The sequence below is a fragment of the Gossypium hirsutum genome, chromosome A06, assembly GCF_007990345.1.
Source record: "Gossypium hirsutum isolate 1008001.06 chromosome A06, Gossypium_hirsutum_v2.1, whole genome shotgun sequence".
NCBI lineage: Eukaryota > Viridiplantae > Streptophyta > Magnoliopsida > Malvales > Malvaceae > Gossypium > Gossypium hirsutum.
In genome coordinates this window covers 7,294,110-7,316,333 of record NC_053429.1, presented here as the reverse complement: position 1 = coordinate 7,316,333, position 22,224 = coordinate 7,294,110, and the positions used below count along the sequence as shown (strand labels likewise).

Genomic DNA, 22,224 nt, shown 5'->3' with positions numbered 1-22,224 from the left:
TTTCTCCTCTGCCCGTGATTTTTTCCCGAAAGGGTTTCCACGTAAAAATCTGTGTGTTCTTTATTTATTTTATTTTATTTTATTTTATTTTTTCACAAATAGTATGTGCAAACTTTTAAATTCATATATATTTATTCTATTATGTATTAATTTAATATCATCTTTTCCATAAATTAATTAAATGCCAGAAACTTTTTTATAACAAATTTTATTTAAAAAGTCAAATCTAAAATTTTATACATAATTGTTAGTTAACCAGCTATTTTTAAAGAGTCAGTTGATAATACTGAGGATTTCTATTTCTGTTTACTGCTCAAGGGCAAAGTCAAAAAGAATATGGTAGGCACTAAAACATAAATTATTCGGATTAAAAAATTCAAATGATTGTATCATTGCTACGTGTAAAAGAAAATCAAACTTTTAAGTTATGAGTTTAAGCTCGAGGGCTTGAATAGATTAAACTCTAGTTCAAAGGGAATGGACAAAAAAACCATTGTTATATACATACTTATGTCTGTAGTGTAGTGCAATTATTTAGTTGGAAGCTGATCTTCCATTTGTATCCCGAGTGTTGTTTCCATGGGATGATGTCCCTGAGAACATGCCCATCATAGATCTGAAGGCTCCAGTTAACTCCTCCGGCATGTTCATTTGCTCGCCGAAATTCAAGTTGATGTTCCCCCCACCCATTCTTATTCCAGCTTCTTCTGATCCATTGACGTTCATGTCTTCCCCTTGCCGGTTTTGGGATGGTTGTCCCTGATATGCACTTCCAGCCATATTTATAAACATGTTTGCAATATTGGTGGGAAGGGCACTGATATCGAAAGGCATCGAAAATGGAGGTGATGCACCGTGACTTCTTGATCCAGTTGAATGGTTATTAGATCCTTGATTATTATGGCTGGAACTAGCACTCTGCAAGACAATGAAATCTATTTTTTTTTTTAAAAAAAAGGTAAGTGATTTATATGCAGAAAAACACCCAAAAAAGTATTTTTAAATAAAATTCAAATAGCAAAGACAAGTTTAAAGGGGAACAGGTTTGAGATAGTCATACCATCTGGCTTTAGTGGCAAATTGTGGTAATGGTAATTATATTGTGTTAATTACGATGGACTAATCTTTCAGTTATTAAACAACTATAATCACGTTTCAATAAAATGGTAAATGTTCATATTACCCGATCCCAGTCTGCCCTCTGCGGCTCATCTTTTAATTTCTGCTCAGCTACCTGTTAACACAATCAGTATGTCAAGACAACACCATATGACAATGTAAGAAAAGGAACACAGAAACATACCCGAATATTTTCTATAACAGATTGATTGTTTGGATCCAATCGCAAGGCTGCACAAGTTAAATGTAAAGGAGTTAGGAACTACATTTTTTTACAGCATCAAGAATCCATGGACATCAATTTGTTATTGATATGGTTGAAGGAAATACAGGCCTCGAGCAAATGTGGGAATTTTCTATGACTGAATGTATGATAATCCACACAAAAAGGATGTGTCTTTTATTAAAGATAAAAGATTAACACAATAAACCGAAGCCTCGCTAATAGAGAATTATATAAAATAGCTACAACCTTTTGCATGGATCAAATAGCTTCTAAAACATACGATTCAAAGTCAATTGACTATATTCTCAAGCATAAATAATCACAGAAATGGGTCAGTGTTTTCAGGTACTTTATAATAAGGCCAACTGCATCTCATCATGGACAGACGGAGATTAAATTTGCAAAGTATGTAAATAGATAAGACTGCGGACTTGCAAAAATCAGATAGAATAATAAAGAGTAGCACATTAGCTGAAAACTACAAGGATAGAGAACAAAATTTGATAATGCCACCCGCATTTCTCAGTCAACAGTAACATCATGTATAGCTCAGAAATAATTTCAACCAACCTTTCTTAAATCCTTTCTCAATTGCATCAGCATAGTTGCCTTGAGCATAATATGCTGAACCAAGACGACTGTACGCCTTGCAGTAACTATGATCGATTTCAATGGATTTAAGACAGTCTTTAATGGCTTCATTGTACTTGCAAATTTGAGTATAAGCAGCAGCCCTGTTGAGCATACATCATAATTCAATAACACAACAATTTCATGGAACAAATATTGGAAAATGTAGAAACTCGCTACAATCAAATAAAATAGATCTCTTGAAATTACTAGATCTGATATTATCAAGAGAAGATGAACATAAGACAAGTTTACCATTTCTAAAAGTCAAAGGCTAAAAGCTTTTACAGTGCTCAATGACACTGGTAGGATGACCTAATAGCGCGTGAATAATGTGGCATAACAAGATCAGGGATTTTTAGCGTTCAATGTCACTGGTAGGATGATCTAAATATGATATTATCATGAGATGATGAATATAAAAGGTAGGTCTACCAGTTCTAAACTAAAAGTCAAAGACTAAAAGCTTTTACAGTGTTCAATGACACTGGTAGGATGACCTAATAGCACATGAATAATGTGGCATAACAGGCTTAGGGATTTTTGCGGTGTTCAATGACACTGCTAGGATAATCTAAATCTGATACTATCAAGAGATGATGACCATAAAAGACAGGTTTACCAGTTCTAAAAGTCAAAGGCCAAAAGCTTTTACAGTAGTAGTATGGCCAAATAACTCAAAAAAAAATGTGGCAAAACAGGATTAAGGACTTTCACATCCTTATAAAGTTTATTTAACACTAAACCAATAAATATAGTAAACTGCATGCACAAATTTATAAAATTTATATACATCAACCAATCAGCATGGACAAATAATACTGCACCTATTACAATAATAAACTGCATGATCATCGCAAAGAGAAACAGCAAGAGAATATAATTCTATCGCATCAGAGTATAGCTTTGACTGCATGGCCCTATTACCTGAAAGCAAAGACGTGCAGTCAGTTTGAGTCTGCTTTTCTCAGCCTCTTCTTCATGACTATTAACAAAACAACTGATAAACACACACAAATTAGTATTTAAAAAAACAGACCAAACCAGGCGGCTGAACCAGGAATTGGTGGTCCACCCAGCCTGATATATAATATCCAACTGAGAATCTTTCAAATTGGCTAAGAACCAGCTAGACAAGCAAAAACCAGTAAAGAACTGGAAAATCCATAAAAGTCGGTTTTAAACTCATTTTTTAATTTTCTTTTTCTTTTTGGTACATATAACAAATTGGGGGAAGGGATAACAACGACAGGGTTGAACCCTGGTCTTTGAGATGCCAACAAGGGGACTAACCACTGCTCTTTTGTACTGTTGGCTTTTAATTTTCTTTTAATGAAAAAGTTATTGTAAGTGATGAAATTTGGACATTTAACCCCTGAAGTTTATATTGAAGTCAGACTCATTTAGTAAAATAGAGATTCTTATTAAATACTTTCAATATTTAATACCTACTGTTTAAATTCCTTTTTCTGGTTCAACCGGTCAACTAGTTGAACTGATAACCGGATGTCTCACCACTTTGATCTTCAGTACGGTTATTTAAACATTACAACTTAGGAAAAAAAAAACTATCCTGGACTCTACAAATAATATGTGAAAGTAAAGGTTACACATTTAAAGCAATGATTTTCAACAAAATGAAAAAGGCACACAAATAATTTATTACCTTGACATTTGAATGTCTCAGCCAGATTTCTACAGTCAAATGCCTAGCATCCAGATCTTTCCATCCCCCGATGTAGCAGAATTAAGGTATCAATAAAGGCACAACAGAAGGTAACTGGCATATTTATAAAGAATAAGTAAAAAAGATATGACAATAAACGTAATTAGCAAAAAATTATCTAAACTGGATGAGAATACGATGAAGAAGGTCAAATCCAAAACTATCCTGATTTAATGATGTAAAAGCAATATGGATTTTGATATCCCCAATTCTAAACTAGTTCAAAGCACTAAAATGAAAAGTCATCGAGAATCAAACCTACAAAAAATCCCTCCTAATAATCACGTTTTCTACACAGGAAAACCACAAAGGCACATGCTTACATCAGCTAGATAGAATGCAGCTGACAAAACATTTCCACCTGTGACTTTCTACCTTCCTCTGAGTCATTACTGGCTAACCTGCAAACTCTCCTTTCCGTCTAAATACTGGAAGCAACTTTGCTCAAGGATGCTTATTTCACAGAAGTTCAACCTTTAGCATCTGACTTTCAGATTCAAAAGCCAAATACCTATATGATGCTAAGATATGTGCATTTATAGAGTTCACCTAAGTAAGGGATAACATAAGCTGGAGCTTGTCATGTGTCATGTAAGGCTTCAACGGTTGGCCAATTGAAAGGAAGAAGTTTCATCAATCAACTAGAGGAAATAAAGATGCCATTATCTGCTGAGCCAGATCAACTGGCAATTTAAGAAAGAAATGAAAATACTTTGCATGATTCTCCAAGGTCAATGATTAGGCAGGACATGATTGGTTCTGATTACATAATCAGAAGACACCCACCAGAGATCCGCAAAGTAAATAGCTCTATTTAGGAAAAAGATCGTTATTGATGAATAAATCCATGCCCTTCTGAAATATTCATGACCCCCATATCCTTGGCTATCCTTTGATGTTAGAACTTACTTCCCTGGACATTGACTTTCAGTCAAGTCTCTGGAAAGACACAGGATAAATATTATTGTTTAATGCCTTTAAACCCAGTAATTTAGCTATTTAATTTCAGTGCACCTTCTGAATGTTCTACAGTAAAGATACTAAACATGAGGACTAAAAAATCACCTTAGATGGCCTGTCCCATGTGATTCAGCCAATTTATTTAGTGGGTTAATAATGGAATTGAAGCTCGGAATACACAGAAACTAATTCAAATGGAACATGGACAATGTAACACTAAACTAGAAACCATATGGCAAACTAGAAGATACCTCAATACGAACAATCACTTTGGAATAATTAAATTAAGAAACAACCAACTCGTCATTTATAACATATAAAAGAGCAAAACAAACATGTAAAGCATCTTCAAATAAACAAGTGGCTTTATCCAGTTGGGCAGGATCATCATTCCCATCAGTCATCGGCCTAAAAAAGTGAATTTTCTCCAGTGCAGCAAAGAATTGCCCAAAGAGTTCATCCTTAGAGACTCCTGCAAGTTACATTGGTATCAAATTCAATTATTCTGTATAAACTAAAGCACTGAAAAAGATGACACAAATGTAAAACCATTTCAACTCCAAAACTAAAAAATAAAAAATGTGAAATTATCAAGACAAATAGCATGGTCATACCAGAAGACTGAGTTTCTCTAGTCCAGTTATCCCCCTGATTCAGCAAAACCAACAAACAAATCGCATTAGAAAGAAATCAGAAAAAAAATATTGTCCAAGTACTCAGAAAGGAACACAAGTACTGCAAAAGATGCATACCACAATAATATAATGCCTCTAAAATGTCATGTGAATTTTAATAGCTTGTAGACGCATATTGTAATAATTCAATGCTATCATAAGAGTATAAGAACTTTAATTATGTTCTTAGACAATGCAGAATAAAAGTATGCGTCAATATTCATATGAAGCAATTGATTTGAACATTTTCTCCCTTCATTGTTCTTCAGTTGCTCATTGAATAAAATGCTAATCACAAAGATGAGAGACCAATTGGAGAATTAGAACAGAAAAATTAGTGCAAATCTAATTCAGAAAGCAAATTGGTCAGCCTCTATAATTCCTAGAGGTTTAACATTACATAGTCAGAGAATGAATTCAAAACTGAGTAGTTACTTACTTCTGCAAGACAAAAACTCTAAATGCAATTTGTTATCACAGCAGTTGACACAGCAAGATAGTAACAAACCATTAATAATAGTCCCTTCATGAAATGACTATATCCATGCTACAGTACACAGTCCCTTCCACCCAACCAGATCCCCCTTTAACTTTATCAAACATCAAGTCACATAGAACAGTTTGCATCCAGAATTGGACATGAGATTGTATCCCACTATTTCCAATAAAAATGTTACTGAAAGTTAGTTACCTCGACAACAACATGCATTTAATCAGAAAGAAAGGTATCCATTTCCAGAGAAAATTTTTCCACACTAAACTTCACCTAATTTAAAACCTAAAGCCCAAAATGCTTTAATAAATTTCCAAAACAAGAAGACAGACAAAATACCAGTTTTGCTGCCTCCACAGAATTAGCACTTCTTACATCACAGGCAGAGGAGGAACAGGGGTCACTATCAGAAGTTCCCCTGTGACTGAGATCCAATTTAATCTTCTTATCCTCACTTGCTTCCAATGAACTGAATATGTCAACTAAACTATCAGATTTCACATCATTTATAGAAGCTGAGTCAAGTTTAAACACCTCCAGCAAACATTCCCTGGCAACTTCAAGGCCTTCAAAATCAACCCCTGGGGCAGGTTCAACTATTTAACAGAAAACACACCCATTAGTAGAAATGTTTTAACAGGTTGAGTAAACACAGTAAATCAAGTAGAAAATAATCAAATACGATTAAACCACAACAAGGAGATATAATAGTGACACACAATCTAAACAAAATAAGATCCAGAAACAAATTCATATGCTTGAGGCAAACCTCAAATCAACCCACTTCACAACCCTAAGCCCTCCATCGCCCTAACCCCGCAAACAATAAATAAAGAGAGGTGGAAGAAAAGGAGAAACTTTATATAATCTCAGTGCCAGCAACCATCATTATCTGATGACATCTATGATCTCAAAAGTCTTGTAACTTAACAGACATGATACCAATCACGCATTTCAAAAGTACCCTTCCACAATTACTCTCAAAGAATTTGCACACGAATACCAATCCACTTGTTTCCTTACAACCTATTGAGGTTGCATCCTAAGACAATTTGACTAGTTAACAAATAGCACCATCAGCTCATGGTTACAGAAACTCCAGTGGCTGCTCCAAGGATAAAACTTCAAATGTTATAACTTTTTTTCCAGATAATTTAAAGATCAATGACCAACCAAATCCTATATCACCGATGCCACACCATTGACACACTATCATATTCACATTCATCACACAACCTACTTCTCAACAATCACTGCCTAATTTTGCTTTCTCAGAAGCCAAAATCAATCGAAACATAGCAAAATAAAGAAACAAAAAAGGAATTAGTGAGAAACGCTAAGCTAAGCTAATTGAATGACAAAATATGAGAAAAGTACAGGATAAAAAAATGAGAGATGAGAGAAAGAGTACCGGAGTTGAGGAAATCTAAGAAGGAACGAACGATGCGACGAGAGAGTGGAGAATCAGTCTTCAAATTACCCATCCAAAATTTGCAAACAAAATATTTGGGGACTTCAATTCACTTCAGTTCTAATTTAGCAACAAAAGAAGAAGAAGAAGAAGAAGAAGAAAAGCAAGCTAAACAGTTCAATTATACTGTGTTTGGATGCTGGGTTAACACTATTCTATTCTTTACTTTGCTTACAAGAACCAAGTTGGGCACCCACGAATTTTCTTCCCCTGTTGTTTATCGTTTGGAAGTGGAGTAAGCACATCTATCTTTCTATTCGGAATTTGTTCTACTCGTCTATACAGTAGGCCCTGTTTGATAAATTGATTTTTTTCACTATAAAATTTATTCTTTTTATAAAAAAATAATAAATAGATAAGAACATACAATAAAATTAAATTTTTTTATTATTTTATTTTATTTCATCTAATTTTAAATAATACTCTAGAAAGATTTATAATTTAAATTCAATATTTAATTTTTTTTATACACTTATTAAATGAATTAACACATATCATCATGACCAAAGAGTTTACCAATGACCATACATTAGATGGCTAAAACATTATTTATAAATCATATCATATCATAAATATATATAATATATTCATTAAATTGCTCTACATTTAATTTTCGTACCATATTTTAATAAAAAAAGCTTAATTTAATATATAATTTAACAGCTATTATCAAATTAATATTTAAATTCTAAAATTCAAAAATTATATAGATTTAAAATAATCAAATTAAAATATAAACAATAAGGATTAACATAGAATTTAAGCTTAAAAAATAATAACTTGGAAAAGAAAATTTTGATGTGAGTTCCTACGAATGGAGATATTTATAGCTCAGGCCCAAGACCAAGCCCAGCCCCGTTTTTGCGAAACTTGTCCTTGCTTCTTTTTCATGGAAAAGTTAAAATCTCTGGAAGTTGGAAAACCTCAAAACCCAAAAGGGAAATGGAGTTTGCCAACAAATTGGTGGGGCTAGCAAGCAGAGCAGCCAACAACAACGTGGTGATCGATGTGTGCTTGGTCACATCATTTGCGGTATTAGGCATTCGATCTCTGAACCAGCAAAATGTTATTGAATCCTTGGAAGCCCAGAAAGATTCCTTGACCAAATCTAACAAAGCCCTCAAAAAGGTTATGTGGGATTGGAAGCAGCAGCTCTTCGCCGAAGCGTCCTCCCCTTCTCCTCTTGTCCCTCTCGATTCCCTCAAAGCTATCTACGGTGAATCCCCAACTCCTCCAACCGGTAACTTCCTTTCCTCTACGGTTTATTAGGGTTTATTTGGGTCAGTGTTTCAATTGAAAAATATCTCATGGATCTGCACTAATCATTAATATGAAGCACTTTAAATCGCATTTTGTTGACCTTTTTTGTGTTTTTTTTCTTTTTTTGCCAGGAGATTCTGCAAAAGGTGTAAAATCACCACCAGCGAAGTTCGTTGTTTGAACTCTGAATTGGATTTTAGTAATCTTTGCGAGGAAGCTAGAACTTTTGGGTATTTGCATAGTTGAGAGGTGAATATCTTCTTCTTTGAGATCAAATTTCTGATAATAAATAGTTCTGTGATCAACTGCAGTAATTTTGTAGAATCAAATCAACCAATCAACAGATTTAGAGAAGAGTGGAATTTTCCTGCCTTAGCCTCTTAAAAATCGAAGCAATAAATGTTGTAGTATTCATATATACTGAAAGCTCGAAAGAATTGTCTTTGTCGTAAAGAAATAAAGAGTCGAAGAGCTTGTGTTCTTGGTAAAGAAAACAAATGAAGACTAAAGCATCTGTAAAAATTCCCATGGGGAAGATAAACTCTAGCAGGAAAAGACTTCATGTCTTGTAAAGCAAAAGCAAGGAAGTAAAAAGAGAACATGGGTTTAAAAGAGTAAAAGTAATAAACTAGGAGACCTAAGAGAGTTAGCAAGGTAAGGAGAACAAGAACAAGAATCAGAGGTCTTTTGGGTTGGGGGTATAACATGAAGTAAAGTAAGCAAATCACACCCTTGTTAGCCACATGAGTGAGTGCCCAAATCATTGCATGCTTAGAATGTGAGCTCTCATCCACTGCAGGCACTCTCTTCCTTAACACCAACCCATTATCAACCCCGTTGCCATACATGTTAGGCCCTTCCATCTGAGTTAAAACTTGTCTCAAACCCACCACAACTGCTCCCACCAACGTTGTTATACTTGCTGTTCCCTCCTCCCCACCTCCGAGATTTTGATTTCCAACCTTCATTTCCACTTAATTGCCTCAAAAATGACCCTAAATTTGGTTGCCAAAAACACTTAATACACTAACTAGAAACCAAGGGAAAGAGAAAGAGGATAGAAGAGAGAAAAAAAAAGAAATGGAGGGTTATGTTGAGGGCCTTGGCGGGGGTGCTTCTGGGAAGTCGTGGGCTTTACTATTAAGAGATGACTGATACTGTAGTAACAGGCCAACGGGGGCCTAAAATGAACTGAATACTCAAAAAAAAAAAGGGGGGATAGAGAGAGACAAAAAGAATGATGGATGGGAGGAGGGAGGGGTTAAAGTGGGGGGTGTTGGGAGGCAACTGTGATGATGCAAAACCATGATAATTTTTATCTTTGTTGCAGATGAAAGTCACGGGAATCGCTGGCTATTTCGTGGCCTTTTGTTCTAAAAAAATAATTTGCTAATGCCAGGTTCATGATGCTGAAAAACAGATTTCTTTAGTTATATTATATGTTTATTTATATGGTCTAATTCGTAATTATGCCGTCAGTCCATGTATTCTTTGAAATTTAGGCCTTATTTGATTTAAGGTTAAAATCTGTCACTCTTCATAAATTTAAAATTTAGTCCATTTACTTTTATTTTTAAGAATTTAGTCCTACTTTTAGATTTCAAGGTTCAATTTCAATTGTCATTATTGTTAGAATTATTTTGTTAAATTCAAATTCATCACAATATTTTTTTTGGTTACATGTTTACCAAGTAAATATTTTTTTTAAAAATGTCACATTAACAAATTTAACAAAAAATTTTAAACACTCAATTTGAATTTTGAAATCTGAAAAGTACAGTGGTTAAATTTTTGTGAAGAGTAAGAGACTTATAACATATTTTAACCTTGATTTAATATTATTTTTAACTAATTTTTATTAAATTTGAAATGTAATATATATTTCTAATTTTTAAATCAGATCTTTAAATTTAAAATTGTTGTATATTCAAATTTAATGAGAATCCATAGAAAGTGCTATCAATTGAATTTTAATTTCAATTTTTTCAAATGTCTTTTTTTCGGGGAGGGGCATCTACGTCGTGGCTTGGAGCTTCGTTGCCGATGATGAGTTGTGTGAGGAGGAGGTAGTGACAGGGACTTCTATGAACCTTTTCCTTCAGATTTCACTGCCCTTCTCTGTTTTTAAGCTCAAAATTTCCATTTATTCATCTCTGAACACCCAATTTTCAAGCCTTCTTTGTACATACTCTTTTTAATTTATTTATTTAAATTCAAGCCTTCTTTGTACATAGACTCTTCTTAATTTATTTATTTAAAGCCAAATAAAAATTTTAAAGGGAAAAAATGGGTTTTTTTTTTTCAAAGGAAGAGCAATAATAAAAAATAATAATAATTTGGAGAGCTTTCAAAAATCCAGCAATTTGAAATTTTAACTTTGAATCAATTAGATCAAGCAATATATTACACATTTCAACCAACATTTGATAGTTTTGCTTCAAATTCCAAGAGGAACTTGAAAAAAAAAGTGGGCTTAGTTTTGAAAATGGATCCATTTGGATGATTTTGTTTTTCACAATTGTTGTTAGATATTGTGCAACTACTTTGAAATTCTCTTCTCTCTTTTTTTTTTCCTTCCAATTTTAAAGCATTTTGGGTTTTTTTAGTGTTCATCTGTTTGAGATCAATTCCTTGTTTAAACTCCATGCTTGAGATAAAATCTATTATTCATTTGTTTATAGAATTTTTTATTAATAATAATTATTGGTAACTTAGACTTAAATCCTTAAACTTTTAAGTTAAAAAGTCAAAGTCAACAAATATACCTGAGTCATCTCATGATTGACCCGTGTATTAAAACCGTTTGGATTGGTTAATAAAATTAAACTTCATATACCAAATGGTTAAAAATTAGATTGGTTGACAAAATTAAACTTTTATATAAATTAAACATTTTAACAATAAAGATAGCACATTAGAATAAACTCCCAAATAGCATTCATGCCATTCCCTTCTCTTTTTTTTTTAAAGATAATTGAATGACAATGTTTGCCAAATTCAGACACCTTCCAATTAATATCATGCAAGCCCACGAAATGTGAAATGAGGGCCTCTGATGAGCCTAAGAGAATAGGTAAAAAGAGAGCCCGAATTCACCTGAGCACAAAAACTACATTGGAATTTAAGGGGAAACATTCTTGAAGCTAGACTTGGTGTTTGGAATTTCTTTAGTCACATTTCTAGAATCAATGAGTAACTTGGTTCAAAGGAAAGAAAATTAGAAAGATGGAAAATTAAAGGGGTAAAAAATTAGTACAATGAAAAATATAATTTTTCTTTTCATACGTGTTTTTAGTAGGAAATATATAAATTTTGAATTAGCATACATTTCTCTTCTATTTTCTCGTCTCATTTTTCCAATTTGAAAGGATTGGTTTTTATATATTAGGATGGAAAATAATCACTTTTCTTATTTTCTTTCTTATCACTTTTCTTCCTAACCAAGTATATTCAGAATTTATTTTCTTTCCACTTTTCCACCCAACCAAACACGCCCTTAATATTTCACATTTCTAAAGTGTAAGATGAGTTTAAGATAATTAAGTTGAAATTTTTATCAAAAGGAAAAGCAGGAAGATCAGCCAATCTTATCCTAATTTGAAGCTTTTAGAGAAATTATTATTTTTATTTAATCAATGGTAAAGGAAAGAAATTGTTCAAGGTTTAAACTCATGATTCGATGTCAACAAGAACTTAAATAACACAAATCATTTGTCACTGTATCAATAACTAATTAATGAGAAAGAGTAAATACCAAAAAAAAATGTTAGCACATTTACACCAACTAGTTTGATAAGGAAAGTCTTTAGAGAGCCACCTATCTAAGTCATTGATATCAAAGATGGGGAAGTTGAATCTAATCGTCTCACTCATTTTGAATTAGTTTTCCACAGATGGGAGAGAAGGATATATTATTACCCTAACTGTTGTATATCGTGCTTGACGCTCTATGTCCCTTCTATGTTGGTATTATAGTTACTAACTGCCACCTCATAGCATCGGGAATAAAAAGCAGTTATCGTTGTTGGAGCCATATTTAAGGCTATATCTACTTATTTAATCGACACCCATCTATGGAGATAGCAACAACACATAAATCAACTACCTCAATTGTCCATACATAAATCAACAACACATATTTAATATATTATCGGGCTTTTGAACCTTTGAATTGGGTTTTGGGCTTTGACCCCTGAATTTGCTTTCAATTTAGGTTTTAATTCCGAATGTAAATTTTGATGTGAAAGTCTGTTTTAATTCGATCGGTACGAATATTGTTGTCAATGTAAGAGGTCATGGGTTCTAATGTGCTGAAATACATTTTCCTCCTATTTATAGGTTAGAGAGGGACTATGAGTAATTCTAAGCTCTCAATTGATTCTACCATAGAGGCCAACGATAGACAATAACTCCTCTCTCCGACTTTTTAGTCTTAACAATGCTAAGTTTAAGAATTAGTGATTGCCCAACTTGAGAGCGGATAGCTAATGCATTCCACTTATTGAACAAGGTTCTAAGGTCGATCTGCGACCCCTGATTACCAAAGGCATCCATGGGATTGGTTCATGGATTTTCCTTCCTTTTGCCGCATTTCACTAAAATAATGCATCAAGCTGTTCACAATGGTCAACTTGATCCTCTTCTCCAAGGATCCCAAACGGGGGAACCTAGGGGAGCTACTAACTCCAACTACCGTCCATGTGCGATCTATACTAGATCTGACCAACCGACTATCCTATCTTTTCTATGTTCTTGACAATAGACTCTTTCAATAGTATGTTTCGATTCTCTTCCCCATTATTTAGAAAAAGTGTCAGTTTAGATACAAGATATTATCATTACCATCATGTAAAAAATAACAAATATAATCAAAACTTGTTAGAAAGTTAACCTTTAATAAAACAAGATTGTTGAATTTGATTTTATGGCTGCTATTCGAAACCCCCGATTTTAGTACTTTCGGATTTCATACTTACCGGCGAGTCTTAATAGTTTTTTGGATATCACACTCATAGGAAGCAGATTTTTTGTCTGAAAAATGTTTCTCAACCCCACAAAGCTGGAAATGATTACCCTTGCAAATCATGATATGTTAAACATGTGCAATCAAGTGTAATCTACTACAAGAAAATTGGTTTTTAAAACATACGCCAGTAATTATCCGATTATTAGTAATTTCTTTTTTTAACTCAATTATTTGACTTTTTTCTTTTTCAGACACAGTTAGTTAGAGGTGATAGTTTTTAAAATTAGCATAATAGTAACTTTAGCTCTCAACATTTATACATTATGTCAATTTAGTCTTGATTCTAAAAAATTTAACTTTCAACATTTACACTAATTTGGTCATTTTTGCAGTTTTGATTTTTTTTTTAACATTTTCATCTAAAAAGCTAAAAAAATAAATTTATCAGCTAAATTTGATTGAAAATATAAAAAATAGAAACACCCAAAAATCCAAAATAATATTTTTTTATCTTTTCTCATTCTTTTAAAATTAACCCTTAATATCACAAATAAAAACAAAGATGCAAAAAAAAGACCAAATTACAATATGTGTAAATGTTGAGGGTCAATTTTTTTAGAATCAAAGACTAATTGACAAAATTTATAAATGTTGAGGGTTAAAATACTATTATATCAATTTTAAAAGTTGTCACTATTAACTTATTGGTGACTAAAAAAGATAAAATTGAATAATTAATAATTTTATAACTTCTCATAATTAAATGATCGAAAAAAATTACTAATAATTGAATGTGAATTAGTGTAATTTACTAATAATTGGATAACTAATAATTGGCAAAAGCAAAGGATCTAGGTCCTGAATACCTTTGATTCGAAACTTATTATGGGCAATGATATAAGTAAGTCTCCTAGTCACATCATACGTGATTACTATTCGTGGACTTTGGTTTGGACTTTTCTAAAAATTGCTGCTTTCTTAAAAAAAAAATTGCTATTGAAAATTGTAGTAGAGAAGTGCTATTAAAAATGTAGTTAATTTTTAGTATTCCCCATTGCTACAAAATATTGAGATTGAAAGTTAAAATGTCCTAATAGAAAGCTAAAAATTAATTAATAATTTAATATAATAGTACTTGGAAGTATAAATTTTCAATACCTTTTTATGTAATTAATATGAATTGTTTGGAAAATAAACAGTACATGTCATATTTTAAAAACTTTAATATAATTTATTTAAATAATTTAATATAATTATTCATAAAATAATTAATTTAAATTTTTATATACTTTTTAAATAAGGTTATTTTAATAATTTTTACTTTATAATAAAATAAAAGTACTTAAATCTCAACTTTCTAGAACTCCAAATGCAATGAAGAAAAAACACTTGTAGAGTCCGAAGTGCAATGAGAAGTAATAATTTGATTTTAATTTTATTTTGTGATTATTTCAACGTGTATTCATATATTGTTCTATAATTAGAGAAAGAGTGCTCTTACCATTGCATCATACTTGCAATTCAATCTACAGGTTGTTTACAACATGTCACCCTAAAAAAATAAAAGAAATTGTGAAGTCTAGAGTTGTTGGCTTTTGGAAGTTGGGATAATAAAACATTAGTTGGAAGATATTTAACATTTATATTGTTCCTCTCTCCAAAACAGCAAATTTATGAACTTAAAGCTCATCTCTTGTATTTATTAGATTGCCTCAATCATTTATTGCATGAAAATGAAACATTCAATCAAAGAAAGAAAGAGGCAGAACTAGTCATAGATTTTTATATCAATGGAGATCAACTACAAAAGCCAAATCTAGTCAGTAAGTAGTAATAATTTTATATCAGGTGAATAGTAATTCTAAGATCAGCAAGCTAATAATATTATTACAGCATGCACATGATGATATTAGACATGTCTTAACTATAAGAACCATATAATTAGTTGCTTAGAAGAAAATTAAGCTAAGCTAAGAGCCAGAAATTCTTCTGCCATCTGGTGCTGATAAGATAGCCCCCCACGCCTTTGCTTTGCCTCTTAACCCCAATGGTTAAACAATCTGCATTGTTGATGCACCGCTCCACGAACTCCTCTGTGCTGCTGCTCCCACAAACACTGTCATTCAAAGCATGCGTTGAACCAGTTAGATATATCACAATGTAAGGGGGGAGATGAAGATCTAAGTAGTGGAAGAAGAGTTAAAAAGGAGTCACCAGCTTAGAAATGGAGAATGCCTTTTTTGACCCAGTACCAACACTGAAACCTCAAGCTTCTTCACTTGGCTCATCACTGTCCCCAGCTTTGGCCCCTGAATTACCAGTGCTTCCACTTCAACCTGTGCACATGCAAGTAAAACACACCAGCCCAGATTAAATTTGCAAACAAACATGATTTATGGCAATAGTGCTATGGCAACTTAAAGAAAACAAATGAAGACTAAAGCATCTGTAAAAATTCCCATGGGGAAGACAAATTGTAGCAGGAAAAGACTTCATGTCTTGTAAAGCAAAAGCAAGGAAGTAGAAAGAGAAAATGGGTTAAAAAGAGTAAAAGTAGAAAACTATGAGACCCAAGAATAACTTGAAAATTGCCCTCACACCCAAAAGGTGCTCAAAGGAGGGGAAAAAGGAAGATCAAATCAAGTGGGATCTTTCAAACACAAAGACAAGATTACTTTATTCTCCAGCTCTTAACTCCTAACCTATTGGATCCATCAATCAAACACCCCCAAAAAAAGAAAAAGACAATTGAAATTTTCATGTTATTACCTCAGGTTTACAAGCCTTGCAAAGTGACCCAAGAGAGTTAGCAAGGTAAGGAGAACAAGAAGAAGAATCAGAAGTCTTTTGGGTTGGGGGAATAACATGAAGTAAAGTAAGCAAATCACCCTTGTTAGCCACATGAGTGAGTGCCCAAATCATTGCATGCTTAGAATGCGAGCTCTCATCCACTACAACCATCACTCTCTTCCTTAACACCAACCCATTATCAACCCCATTGCCATACATGTTAAGCCCTTCCATCTGAGTCAAACTTGTCTCAAACCCACCACAACTGTTCCCACCAACGTTGTTATACTTGCTGTTCCCTCCTCCCCACCTCCAAGATGTTGATTTCCAGCCTTCTTTTCCACTTAACTGCCTCAAAAATGACCCTGAACTTGGCATTTTCCTTTCACCTAAATTTGGCTGCCAAAGACACTTACTACACTAACTAGAAACCAAGGGAAAGAGAAAGAGGATAGAAGAGAGAGAAAAAAGAAATGGAGAGTTATGCTGAGGGCCATGGTGGGGGTGCTTCTGGGAAGTTGTGGGGCTTTAATATTGAGAGAAGACTGATACTGTAGTAACAGGCCAACGGGGGCCAAAAATGAACTGAATACTGAAAAAAAAAAAGGGGGAGAGAGACAAAAAGAGTGATGGATGGGAGGAGGGAGGGGTTAAAGTGGGGAGTGTTGGGAGGCAACCGTGATGATGCAAAACCATGATAATTTTTACCTTTGTTGCAGGTTAAAGTCACGGGAATCACTGGCTATTTCGTGGCCTTTTCGTTCAAAAAATAATAATTTGCTAATGTCAGGTTCATGATGCTGAAAAACAGGTTTCTTTAGTTATATTATATGTTTATTTATTTGGTCTAATTCATAATTATGCCCTCTATATACTCTTTAAAATTTAGTCTCTTTACTTTTATTTTAAAATCTAACAGTTAGAATTATTTTATTAAATTTAAGTTCATCACAATATTATTTTTGTAGTTACATATTTATCAAGTGAATATTTTTAAAAAAAATATTATATTAACAAATTTAACAAAAAATTTAACAGTGGTAATACTGGATTTGAAATTTGAAAAGTCCAGAGGTTAAATTCTTGAAAATAAAAGTATAAAGATTAAATTTCAGATTGTGAAGAATAAAGGGATTTATAATATATTTTAACCTTGATTAAATATTATTTTTAACTAATTTTTATTAAATTAGAAATGTAATATTGATTGAATTCTAATTTTTAAATCAGACCTTTAAATATTCAAATTTAATGAGAATCCATAGAAAGGGTTATCAATTGAATTTTAATTTTCAAAGGCAATAAAAGAACCGAAAAGTAAAGGGATTATGGGCAGAATTAAACCTATTTCTTTTTTGTACTGTGAAATGCCAATCCCTTGCCTATTTCAGTCTCTATTATTACAGATTCTCTTCTGAGTACAATACTTTTTCTTTTCATTTAATTTAATATAATTTAATAAATTTGGCCATTATCTCTCTAAGATGAAAAGTGATTTTCATGCCAGCAAAAATAGGGTCCATTTTATATTAAGATTGGGGCCAACTTATAAATTGCAACATACCATTTATGTTTGCCTACTCTTTTTCTCGTGACCAGAAATGGATCTATGGACCCCCTCTTCTACTTTATAGCCTATGCCCCCTCAACACTGTTCTTTTGGTCGGTTTTTTATTCATGGCTTGAATTATGTTGTTTACCTATGCCTATTGTTATTTATCTAATTCAGTATTTCTTTCAGAAAATAAACTTATTAAATCTTAGTTCTATTGATATGAGTATTATTGTTTATACAAGAGAATGTAAGTTCCAGTACGCTGAAACGCGACATCCTTCCATTTATATGGTAATTCTAGATATTATATTAAAATATATATATATGATCAGGTTAGATATTGTTCTAGAAAAATAATTTAGAATATTTTTCATGTGAAAAGTTAAAACATCAAAACTTTTAGACTCAAAATAAGCTATTATTATCTTCTAATTTGTACTTGAGTAAGTCTTTATTTCATGTGTTAAGCACTTATTTAGATATGAATTAAATATTAAAAGATCATTTGGATAGAAATTAAAGGGTAAATTCTTATTAGAGTACAAGTTTAAAGATTATGGACTTTTTAAGCACGCTATAAAAATTTATTTTTTTATGGATAAACATATTTATACTTTTAAAAAAATACAGACAATAAAATAGACATTTTATATTATACATATTTTAAGAAGAGTTTGAAAGACAGATGCATAAGATTTAGATTCTTACTGAAATGTCATGTCAAAGATCAAAATCAAACTAATATTCAAAAGTTTAATTATTGTTTTTTTTGCAGATGAATTTTAATGGGAAAATAAAATAAAAAGATATATTTCTTTTTTTTTCAAACTTTATTTTGCCTTATCATCATTATTAATTCGTACGTTAGTAACAGTACAAATTCCTGCTCTGACACAAATCCTATAATTACATCCATTTTTAAAATTATTTTGAAGATAATAATAAATTAAATTAAATTAATTAAGATAGGAAAAAGCAATGTCAGTAAAAAAGAGGAGACCCCTCGTGAATTGGGATTGTTTTGGATTTTTCCTTTTTTGTTTTCTCCTTACTCCTTCACTTCCAAATTATTGCTCCCGGGTAACCCGCCCTTAACTGCTCCTTTTTTACTCCATAAATTACATTTATACCTTTTTTTACTTTTTTCTTAAATCAACTTAATCATTTTTACATTTATTTATATTATTATTTAAGTTTTTTATCACGAGTTTAAAGACATTAATTTTATTAGAAAAATTATAAAAATGTATTTTCGTATTTAAAATAATTTATATTATTTAAAAATATTTTACTCTTTTTATTTAGGAAATGTATGCATATGAAAATATTGAAACCCATACTAATTGCATTGATAAATTCTTAAATTTATTATTTAATCAAAAAAAATTTATACATTTTAATTTTAATATGCACATTTTATTACTTCCCTCAATTCAATAATATATATTACCAATTTAAGTCCTAAGATTGACCTAACACTTTCCAATTTAGCGATCTCACCGTTGTACAAAGAGTAAATCACTCTCTCACTAAACTTTTCCCTCGAAAACTTAGTTTTAAAATGCAAGAGACTATTTTGATTGATTGCAAAAACAATGCATACATAAAACATTCCTAGCTTGCACAAATTTTGTGCTATCTCAATCTCTCGGTATCTTTTAACCTAGGCAAAATTTAAGTTCGTTTACATAAGAGTCATAATCTAATCTCTTTTCTATAAAATAAAACTAAAAATCAACATAAGATAATCATGACATAATTCTATAAGAATCTCGATGTAATCCAATATCTTCAAATATAGAATGTGACTTCTTCAATTTTAACTCAACTAGTCTTTATGTTTTAGGCTCTAGCTCGTTCAAATATCTCCACAGTAAATAAAACGATACCTTAATTTGTGGTCGTTGTTTAAGTCACAGGTTTTTCCTTACCTTCAAATGTGTCAACTTGTAATAAACTCAAAAGAGAATAGAGATAAAACTAACAATAATCATAACATTTGAAGATTCAAAAACAAACTAGAGATGCATCACATTGATCAAACCATTGAAAATTGTATCCTCACCCGCCATTATTAAACCAACTTGATGATGATAGTCAACCAAGAAACTATTGCTAATAGCCCTAAGAGACCCACCAGATCAATAATGCATAAAAGACCTTCTGAAAATGATTCCAATAAATGTTGTGTCACTCTTACCTTAATAAATCTTATATTTATGCTAGAACACGACTAAAAATAAAAAAACTAAAACTAAAACCACCATTACTGATAACCATTAAATTAAATTAAAAATGATGTAAATCGTGAATCCTTATATGATAAAATTATGTGAAGTGATATATTTATATGCATGTAAATGTAAATTAATTTTGAAATTTAAAAATAATAAAAATTATATAGTTAGATAATAGAATTGGGAAGTTAAAAATCTATCATTAACTGCATTGTTTCTTAGAATTTAGAATTAAAAATTTAAATTTAATTTAATTGTTAATATTGTACACCATGTCATATTTTCTATAAAAAAATTATGATTCAATTTAAAATCCAAATATTAATGAAATTTATTTGTATAATTGCACTTAAAAGTTAATATTTATTTATTTCTTTAAACTTTAGTATTACAATCTTGTTTATACTAAAAGCTATAATTTTATTTTGTCAATCACGTCACTGGTTAAGTGATAATTTTGTGTGGGTTTCAAGCTAATTGATATAAAATTCAGAGTTTGATTTTTATACTTATAAACTTTTTCTTCCTTTTTTTAATTATAATGTAATTATTCACTTATATATATATATAAATGATATTTTAAATAAAGCAAATAAAGTTTAGTTGCTTAAATAATTTTTATAGAGCTTAATATTTTTAATATAATTTAGCTTTTTATTTGAAAATAAATAAATTGATTTCAGTATGTTACAAAAACTAACAAGATACTCTTTTTGTTGAAATTGTGCGATTATTGTTATTATTATTATTACTATTATTATTATTATTATTATTATTATTTTTTGCTTTTATATATAATAGATATTAATAAACTTGGCCCTCAACCTTTATACCTCTATTCAATTTAGACTCTACTTTCCTTTTTTTTTATTCGGAGCAAACTGACTTTCAACATTTCATTATTGATGTGACATTATGTTAAGTCAATAAATGATTTAATTTGAAAAAATCAAAATTTCTAAAAAATTTAAAAATCATAAATAAAATATATATTTTCAAAAATCACAGGAAAAAGTCTTTAAAATTTTTTTAAAAATAAACAAAACCCAAATTTTATGAAAGAAGTACAATTTTTTTTCATATTTCATACTGCATAAGTTTTTTAAAATATGAAATAAAAATTTTCTTCAAAATTTGAGAAACTTTTATAATCTTTATGTTTGTTTGTTTTTTTATTTTACTTTTTATTGAATTTCAAAGAGTTTTTAATTCTTTCATACTTTTGGATTTTTTTTAAAAAAAATGTGAAAACCTTTTAGATATTTTAGAACCTTTAATGTATTTTTTTATATAAGTTTGACGAGTTTTTATTTTCTTAACATTTTTGGGAAATTTTTATAAAGTTTTTAGTTTTAGTATATTTATAAATTATTTTTAATGTAACATATGAAATAAAGTAGTTCTACATCAACAATAAATACACGTAGACTATCATATAAATTGTGACATAGCATCTGATCCAACTTCTAATAGAACATTAGATTATAGTTGAATTTATTCAATTGGATTCACAATGAAAGATTTAGCATCAATTTAGGGTGAGTTTGGATGAGCGGTGCATTTATATGCGGTGGTGATGGTGAGATTAGATATTATAATGTAAAACAAAAAATAAGCTAAATACACTGCACCCCACTATCTATCTAAATCCACCCTTAAGCAAGTAGAACTGTATGGGTTAAATTGAATAAAAGATTAAAAATTTAAAGCCAAAACTTTTATTATACTTACATATAAAACAACAAAATAAATATTTAACTCAATTATAGTGAAAAAAATTAATGTACAAAATATAATTTATTTAATTTATAAATAAAAGGATTAAAATGCAATTCAAAGTGGACATACAAAATTATTCCATTACTTTAGGGAAAAGAGATTTTATGTATTTAAAAAATAAGAGTTCAAATTTGGTTGTGGTTTTGGATTTGTTGTTGAACTCGAGATTTATATTTGTTTTTAGAACACGGTACACTGATTTTCGAGAAGAATTGAAAAATTAATTTAATATTCCTATTAATTACTTTTTTAGACAAAACTCATATCTAGGTAGTCATCACTTTAAACACGGAGGATTTCCCTAATTCAAATTTGGACTATTTTATTAAACTAAAATA

At 30.9% G+C, this 22,224-nt stretch overlaps 2 protein-coding genes and 1 pseudogene across 4 annotated transcripts; 1 reads left to right on the top strand and 2 right to left on the bottom strand.

Annotated features, from left to right (window-relative positions):
* Positions 1-367: 367 nt before the first annotated feature.
* On the bottom strand, positions 368-7,557 carry LOC107963239 (small glutamine-rich tetratricopeptide repeat-containing protein 2-like; annotated as a pseudogene).
* A 598-nt stretch (positions 7,558-8,155) lies between these two features.
* LOC107962512 (uncharacterized) lies at positions 8,156-10,129 on the top strand. Of its 3 annotated transcripts, none has more exons than XR_001701654.2 (3): positions 8,156-8,539; positions 8,691-8,808; positions 9,890-10,129. XR_001701654.2 is itself a non-coding variant. In XM_016898927.2 (2 exons), exons 1-2 carry the CDS (start codon positions 8,242-8,244, stop codon positions 8,738-8,740), a joined length of 348 nt encoding a protein of 115 aa, XP_016754416.1. In that variant the 5' UTR covers positions 8,156-8,241; the 3' UTR covers positions 8,741-10,129. The 3 variants fall into 3 exon arrangements, 1 of the variants encoding a protein (XP_016754416.1); XR_001701653.2 differs by having other exon boundaries at positions 8,184-8,539; positions 8,882-10,129; XM_016898927.2 differs by having other exon boundaries at positions 8,691-10,129.
* Positions 10,130-15,285: 5,156 nt separating this feature from the next.
* LOC107962510 (uncharacterized) lies at positions 15,286-17,119 on the bottom strand. Its single transcript, XM_041115004.1, has 3 exons — positions 16,295-17,119; positions 15,740-15,861; positions 15,286-15,641 (listed from the first exon to the last, which is right to left on the bottom strand). The coding sequence occupies exons 1-3, from the start codon at positions 16,691-16,693 to the stop codon at positions 15,491-15,493; spliced, it is 672 nt and encodes a 223-aa protein (XP_040970938.1). The 5' UTR covers positions 16,694-17,119; the 3' UTR covers positions 15,286-15,490.
* Between the last annotated feature and the right edge of the window lie 5,105 nt (positions 17,120-22,224).

Coding starts and splice junctions, on each gene's coding strand:
- LOC107962512 (XM_016898927.2), top strand. CDS start 8,242: ATGGAGTTTGCCAACAAATTGGTGGGGCTAGCAAGCAGAGCAGCCAAC. Junction 8,540..8,690: donor ATCCCCAACTCCTCCAACCG/GTAACTTCCTTT, acceptor TTTTTTTGCCAG/GAGATTCTGCAAAAGGTGTA.
- LOC107962510 (XM_041115004.1), bottom strand. CDS start 16,693: ATGCCAAGTTCAGGGTCATTTTTGAGGCAGTTAAGTGGAAAAGAAGGC. Junction 15,862..16,294: donor GCAAGGCTTGTAAACCTGAG/GTAATAACATGA, acceptor GCATGTGCACAG/GTTGAAGTGGAAGCACTGGT. Junction 15,642..15,739: donor CATTCTCCATTTCTAAGCTG/GTGACTCCTTTT, acceptor TTTGAATGACAG/TGTTTGTGGGAGCAGCAGCA.